The sequence below is a fragment of the Maniola hyperantus genome, chromosome 7 (genome assembly GCF_902806685.2).
Source record: "Maniola hyperantus chromosome 7, iAphHyp1.2, whole genome shotgun sequence".
NCBI lineage: Eukaryota > Metazoa > Arthropoda > Insecta > Lepidoptera > Nymphalidae > Maniola > Maniola hyperantus.
The window spans coordinates 4,885,553-4,893,564 of NC_048542.1; the positions used below are offsets into that span (position 1 = coordinate 4,885,553).

At 36.2% G+C, this 8,012-nt stretch overlaps 2 protein-coding genes across 15 annotated transcripts in view; one reads left to right on the forward strand and one right to left on the reverse strand.

The window, feature by feature from the left end:
• The window catches only part of Fak (protein tyrosine kinase 2 Fak), a 163,595-nt gene extending 160,989 nt beyond the window's left edge, over positions 1-2,606 (forward strand). For all 14 annotated transcript variants that reach the window (XM_069499864.1, XM_069499865.1, XM_069499868.1 and 11 more), the window contains one exon: positions 119-2,606. In XM_069499864.1, coding sequence (XP_069355965.1) covers positions 119-722 — 604 coding nt within the window. In that variant the 3' untranslated portion in view covers positions 723-2,606. The remainder of the gene's footprint in view (positions 1-118) is intronic.
• Positions 2,607-5,393: 2,787 nt separating this feature from the next.
• EloC (elongin C) lies at positions 5,394-6,337 on the reverse strand. The gene is made up of 2 exons (XM_034969921.2): positions 6,126-6,337; positions 5,394-5,762 (listed from the first exon to the last, which is right to left on the reverse strand). Exons 1-2 carry the CDS (start codon positions 6,272-6,274, stop codon positions 5,621-5,623), a joined length of 291 nt encoding a protein of 96 aa, XP_034825812.1. The 5' UTR covers positions 6,275-6,337; the 3' UTR covers positions 5,394-5,620.
• Positions 6,338-8,012: the final 1,675 nt, after the last annotated feature.

An 8,012-nucleotide genomic window follows, 5' to 3' on the forward strand; every position in this document is an offset into this window, starting at 1 on the left:
CAGGTTTTCTTCATAAAGTAGACTCAGAAATTCTACCTGAGCGAACTTGGAGCTAGTCAGCTAGTTAATAAAATTATAAAAGGAGCACCGCGCGTTATCAAACAATTTTACTTTCCAGGAGCATGCTAGCCGCTGCGCACGTGTTAGCAATGGATGCGAAGAACTTACTGGACGTCGTGGATTGCATCCGCGAGAGACATCCTCATATCGACTGGAAATCCGCGCTCCAGCTCGACGACGAGCCTCAAACCTCCTCGCCCTCACCGCCCCACAACCTCGACTCACAAACCCAGGTATTCCCCTCCCAACCACTAACACCACAAAACCCAGTTCTCAGCACCCAGTCTTCCCAAGAAACCGAAGCGCCGCCGAAGCCCGACTTCAAAATCAACCAACCAGTGACCACAGTGACAACCCAACTCAATCTCTCCGACCACGTTCCTAAAGAACACAACAGCTTACCAACGAATCGAGTATCGACTCTCATCCACAATTACAACTTATACGGAAACGTCCGAGAACCTCAGCACATATATGGAAACGAAGGAGTTTCCTTCCAACACTCGCAATCCTGCGATGATTCGAAAGTCGATTTAGCACCCATCGAGTCGGTAAAAAGTCGCGTTCAAGCGATATCGGGGAAAATCGATTCGCCAACGATTTATTCGGTGACCAAGAAGATGGTTCCAGTCGATCAGAATATTGGACACGATCAAGGATGAATGTCGAAACAGTTTTGGAGTTTTGTTTTCGCTTGTAGTAAGTGTTGATTTGACGGTGTTCTTGGAATAGGCGTAGCTGGGATAGTATTCCTATATTTGCCAAGGTCGTTTTGCTTAATTACTTAAACAAGGTCAGAGTTTGCTTTAGAAACCTCTTTTCAATAGACATGGTTATTATCTGAAACATTTTACATTCATTGTCCCACAACTTTCTTCGGTTGGTAAAGAATGAAGATCTTAGAAAACTCTTAAAAAGAACTGTGACGGAAGTAATCTAGCTACGCCTATATTTTTCTGAAAAGCTTTACTGTGGCAAGGCTATGAGGTGTTAAACTGCAGACACAATACTGTGTCGTGGTGCGTTCGACCAGTCGGACAGTGCTTCTAGCCTCAGCAAGCTAGAGCACCACGAGAGGCAAGTGTGCACGTCTTCACATAAAATGCACGACGCGATCACCTCGTGTCGCGTGACGACACACCACAACACAGCGATGTGCTTGCATCTTTAGTATTTAGTACTTACCGGAAAGCATTTATTTTACTGTAACAAGTCGCTTCCATTTTTTTACCGTAGGCAATCTTAGCTTTTTAAAAGACATTCGATTGCTCAATGTTCTGTAGCGAAATTTTGATAATAATTTAAAGAGCCAAATCTCTAACTTTATATCTGTTGTGTATTTATTTATTGGACTTTCGGAGTTTATTCGTGTATGTTATATTGGTCGACGTTGATTTTGTGTAAATCTGTTAGTTTATTTCGAACAAAACAACATAGTTTCTAGGTAGTTTGATACTCGATGCATTAGTGGCAGAAATCTTAAAATTCAAATTGCAATATCCGGTCCGAATCTTGTCTTCCATAAATTACATAGAAAATTTAACTGAACTTTTACAAAGATGATTACAATTTTTTGTATTACATTCCCTACAAAAGATTCACACAAAATCAACGTAAATTTGGGCGCATTGCAACGGCTTGACCTTTATGTAGAATCACTTCAAAGATACTCATTGATTCATATTGCATTTTCGTACATCTTTTCTAGGATGCAAGTATAATAATTTCCATGCTCTGCAATGCTCCCAGTGCAAAATTAGTAACATTTTATTGATACATAATATAAATCCTAACATATCATCGGCATTGTTTCGCTTCGAATAAATCCATAATAAATCATTATAATATTATTATTGTAGTGTAGCTCTTGCTTCGTGTCCAGATGTTCTACATATCTAAATATTTAATTATGTCGTTGAAGCTATAGATGGCAAAGACGTTAGGCATCTACTTCTACAATGTTTCTCAGATAAAACAAAAAGTTTTAGCGAATTTGAACCCTCATTGGTTGGTTACCGTTACAAACTCAACTTTTTTGCAAACTATCTACGAGTATTCAATAACTCCCTTGTTGCTTAATGGAAATTCTTGCTTAAGGGAATTGAGGAACAGCTAAAGTTCAATTATTCAAAAATTGGTTCCAGTTTAAAGTTCTTTAAACATAACATTAAAGAAGAATTTTTGATTGTTTATCTTCATGTTCAATATATTGCGCAATATATAATACACTAGCGCAAATTACCAAGTCAAATTTTCGAGATTAATGTCACAAAAGTGATATTTTATTTTGCATCATATCTTCATTTCCGCTATTTAGAAAAATAAGGATTAATTCAGTCCTTATTTCATACAAGGTTGGAACGTCTAAGTATCATCAAACATTTAATTTTTAATTAAATCACATTAAATATCGACTATATTCATCATCATTCTCAGACTGCCTCGTAACCGATTGATAATAATAATATTGATTTGTGATATTATTGCCAATAAATGACCTTAGGCCAGGGGACAAACTGGTGGATCTTCCCGAGAGGAAAGGCGCACGCGGATCTTCCCGAGAGGAAAGGCGCACGCGGAGTTCTACGTGTACATGTCGTTTAAAATCAGGGTTGAAAAAGTTTTCATATTTAAAAACAAGTTACAATGCCAACCCTGGTTAAGACTAACTGCACCATATCTGGGCGAACAAGACGCCCGTCGGCATGCGTTTTTTCGCACGTCCGCAAAACTGCCGGTTGGCGCGAAAATTCGCTAAGTTTACCAACCTAGTGCAACTGTTACTTCTTTAGTCAACGTCTTAGAACTGAAGCGGAATTTCCGCTCAGATTTGTCGCAGCGTGGTTGGAGTAGGATTCCGCTCGCAAAATTCCGCGGTGCCGAATTTCGGCTAGATTTTATCCAAGCAGTTATTAGTATACTTAGTACCGTTTACTCGTTAAGATTTTCTCGATCGCACGTGTAAAGCATAAACGCATTCCACGATTTGCACCTAATAATGTAGGTTACGCAATTATTTTCATACAAATTTTATATTTTTGGCATAATGTGTAAATGTTCATGTATGGTAAACTGATCTTTCTGGATAAAGTCAATGCTTTAACTAAAAATAATTACTGTAAGTTTGAACTGCAATTTTTGAAAATATTTTAAAAGAATTTTAAAAGTTTTGAATTATTTTGCATTAAAAATGTTCTTCACTAGGTGCAGTAAAATTTAGCAGAATATCAAAAAAGTTTAATAACATATTATTTTAATAGCTCTCCTTGCTATCCAGAAAGATAGGTTGTTGTTGGAAACAGAATCAAATCTGCCTCAAAACAATTAATATAATCGTATTACTTATATTTATTTAATGTTTATCATAAAAGTATTATTTTGTAATCTTACTGTATTAAAGGTATATAATATTTTAGTTAACTGCGTACAATTGTCACAACTGTGCATTTAAGTTTCTCGACAAATTCGTACTCAGTATTTAGTGAAAATACATTGAGTATTTATGTACTAACAAACTATAAAATTCACAGTAATTCATTTTAAAATTTGCATCGATAATTTCGCTCATCCGTTCATTTCACTGACTTCAATATTGAAGGCAGTAACAATATACCTAGGTACTTATAAGTAATTAATATTTGTGGAATTTTTTTTTTTTTTTTACTTTTAGATGACTCATAGTTTGTTTGTACATAAACAATCAGTGCTGAAATATAATATTTTCTTTGTAAAAATGTACAAAACTAATCGATTGTCCATAATTAATTATTTTAATTTTTATCCAAAGTTTTATTATAAGCGTAGATCTCAAGATGGAATTTTGTAGAGATAGATTGATTTGATTAGTTGTACAATTTAATTATTATATCAGAATTTATTTATTTGATGAGTTTTCATTGATTTGTAAAGTTGTTTTAGTAATGTGTTTAGAGTAAGCAGGATTCATTCCAAAGTGTATGGTATGTAAGCAGGCTCGTAGTGTCGTCCATGTATCGTAGTTGAGCTGCCCGAGATTATTTTAAATATCCTATATGACGTGGACCGGATTTTGTTTATGCATTAAACTGAATAAAGGACAGGTCTAAATTTTTCGTTTTATTTGGACATTCTAAATACCTATAACTCATCCAATTGATTCACGACGCCAAGCTTAAAGTTAAAATGTAATAAAGCGGTAGGGCGGCGGTAAAAAGGTAGGTAAGTAATTAAGAAATGAAAAAAAACTATCAACAGTCAAGTTTATAATTTATTTAAAAAAATCTCTAGTTACAAACATTAGTGACAAAACTAATTCGCTGTTAAAGGACTGTAATTATGTTGACTCGTAGTAAAAAATATATCACTAGCTAGGTACTTATTATTAACCGAGTTTGTTTCGCGCTAAACTCGGAAACTACTGCCTGGATTTTAATGTAGCTTTCACCAACGGATAGATGGATTCTTTAAGGTTGAGGTGTAATTTGTCTAAATTGGCTAAACTATAATAATAATTTTGTCCGAAGGTCGGCGAAACTCGCGCTGTTTGAAAGCTTTGTGGACGAACACTTTATTAGTGATTACTTAATATAAAAACAGCGGTGATAGCCTAATCGTCGCGTCGGCCTCCTAGGGCTCCGGGTTTCGACCCCGAACACGCATTCAACTTTTCGGAGCTATGTGTTTTAATTTAAACAATCAAAATATATCACTTGCTTTAACAGTGAAGGGAAACGTCCTGAGGCGACCTGCATGCCTGAGAATTCTCCATAATGTTCTAAAAGATACGTGAAGTCTGCCAATCTACACTTGACCAGCGTGGTGGACTATACCCAAATCCTTTTACAGTACGCGGCCGATAGTAATGTACATCGACCTATAGAAGGAGATAGCAGATTTGTAGTGTTGTCCCTGACGTTGAGACTGACAAAACGTCATATGGGTACGAGTGACAGAGAAAACGCTCTACAAAGCCGAAATGTCATTCTAAAGGCTGATGTACATTACTTTCGGCCGCGTACTGTTATTCTGAGAGGCGATAGGTTAACCAAGATGATGTTGGATGCATTAATATTTTTATTGCAAAAAAGCTCAGCAGAAAATGCTTATTTTTTATAAATGAAAAAATACCTATTCAAGAACTACATAGTATTATAATAATTAACTTAAAGTATTTTGTATTAGACAATTTTTGGAGTTGTTGTGTAACACAGTAACACCAACATTTTAGGCCGCGATTACACCTGTAAGTTTTACTCACGTCAAAATATTTACTAATGTAAATTTACTTATAAGAGTGTTTACATTAGTAAATTTATACATATATCACATTCGTAAATTTGTCGTACGTTAATCATGTAAGCTACTTACGTGATTAAAACTTACAGGTGTATCCACAGCCTTACCTATTTTTTGTACAAAATGTTGAAATTGGTGGGACATACCACCAAAATTTATTAGTTACTAATTCATTTTATTTGTGTGATCGTGATTTTATTTAACAATTCACAGAGATTGAAACAAGTCAGCAGCCAAAAAAGATACATGAGGATTCAGTTGTAACACATTTTCTGTTTAATATCAACTAACAGTCGAGGAAGTTGGCAGCCATGAGAAGTTCGAGGGCGATCTCTGGGGCGATGGGAAACTCTGGGATCTCAGTGGAAGAGTTTGTGTAACGCACCTTGTATGTGAAGTACATGCATACCTTTTGAAGGACGTGTGATCTGCAAAGTATATAAAAACAGGCTTTTGATTTATTGCATCCTCACAGGAAACAACAACTCCTAACAATGAGAAATAACAACTCTCAAGCCTTAGTGCAAAATTTTTGTTGACTCTCTGTAATATTAAGGCACTCCCATAAACTATAGCAAGATTTATAATCCAGTTCATAAATCATTCTCGAGGCCTGCAGAGGTAGGCCTTGAGAATGAGTTAAGATTAAAATATAAACCCTCTTTATTCCCTGTCCAGTGGAAATTTCGAAAAATTGAACCTATAAATTAAGATTTTTCGTCTTTTGTAGACTTTTTGTTCGTAATATATATGAACAATGTAATCAAATGTAAGTAAACATAGCAACTTACGGAATTTCCCTAAAGTTGACTTCATTAGCCTCATTCTCTGCAAACTGTCCGGGGCCACTCAACATAGCTTTAATAGTGCCTGATGTCAGGGCATGCTCCCTCTTAACAATGAACTCGTGGCCATCCGAGGACACCAGCTTCACATACATTGCGTCCGGGCCCTCACAGCCTCCATACACTTTCTCTTCAGATCCTTTATGTAATCATTATAGATATTAAACAAATTTACTACCAATACCTTTGTTGTATATTATAAATTATTAATTATTAAACATTAATAGATGCAAATTATTAAATAAATAATTTGTGAGACGCAATTGCCTAATTTGTGACTCAATAAGAAAGGTTTTATAAAGTAAATATTTATGGAAAAAAGCAACCCTTGGCTAACATAGTACCAAACAAGAATTGCAGGAGGTTCAGGAGGATGTGCCGGATCCTGATCTAATTGTTGAAATACCAGAGAAGATAGAGCCAGTTAAAGAAATAAAACTAGAGGCTCCACCATCACCCACTTGTGAAATCCTCGACTACCCTGTTGTATATATAGTTCCACCTCCTTATTCACCGACGCCCTCCGACTTGCCTTACATGACGACGCAGCCCATAGCGGATCCGCTGAACGTGCATCTGCTGAGTTCGGGCAACGTGCAGTCTATCCTGATGGACCCGGGCGAGGGGCCATCAGGGCTGTCGAGTCAGATGCTGGGCTTGCTGGAAGACAGCGAGCCGTTCGCGGGCGAGGAGGGCCGCGTGCAGCAGCGGTTGCCGGCGTTCACGCAGGCCTTCCAAACGGCGCAGGGCCCCAAGCCGCCGCCGCAGGTATACGTAGGTAGGTACGTGCATAATGGAGGCGCGCGAATTGTTCAAATAAATTAGAAAAAAATTTGAAAGAGATTGAATTGATTAAATTAATTGAATTGGCCTTATTAAGGTCGTAACTATTCTAATATAAAGTACAAAGTTAAGTATGTACTTAATTCATCAAAAAATCTAAATTCTTAATTAAATAAATAATAAATACTTGGTAAGTAGCCAATAACAAATTTTAAACCAGTGAAACTAAAGTAAACTTTGCTTGAGAACTGCTTTAAGGTAGGTAGGTAGCTTTAGGTAGGTTACCTTTCTATCTACCTATAAGTTTAAAACATTTATATAACAAGAAACCATAAGCTCAAACTAAGTTTTAGCGGATTATAGCAAATTATGGCTCTTTGTATATCATGGACTTTCGCAAAGTAACGCCTGCTTCAATACAAAGATCACATTTTTTTCAACAATTAACGTTAAAAGAATCACTCTGAGGTAATGATTGGACGCAGCCAAGTTTGTGGGGCCTTATATTTATATAAAAAAATGTTAGATTTTATAACAAATTGGAGATAAAAAAACACGAATGTAAAAATATATTCATTATAGCTTCACATTAAAGTAGGTACTTACTAACAAAAATATTTAAAGAACCTTTGAACATGTAAACCGAAAGTACCCTCGCAGGAAAATGAAATAAATATAATTATAAACATTGTACCTGGTTTATAATGTAATAATTTTTGGTCTTCATTGTAATAAATATTTTGGACATCGTACTGTTTTTTTTGTTCTTAAAAAATTGTTTTCTTTGACTAAGGTCCGGTTTCCATTTAAGCGGAGCGGAGATGCGTTCAGTCGACCAAACACATTCTTATTAAATGACGTGAATAGAATTATCACCGCTTAGGTGGAAACCGGTCCTTAGAGCCGCCATACATAGATAGCTCGGGCAGGTAACGGCCTGCGCAAACGTGACAAAATGCATTACTGAACCACATGAGTAGATGTGTACTAGTATCCTTACTCTGTGACTGAATTGCATCGCATAACTTATTCTACACGATGGATTAATAG

Bases quoted from the DNA above. Each gene is read 5' to 3' on its own strand.
- EloC (XM_034969921.2), bottom strand. From the start codon at position 6,274: ATGTATGTGAAGCTGGTGTCCTCGGATGGCCACGAGTTCATTGTTAAG. The intron at 5,763-6,125 runs GTAAGTTGCTAT...TATACTTTGCAG, and splicing joins GTCAACTTTAGGGAAATTCC to ATCACACGTCCTTCAAAAGG.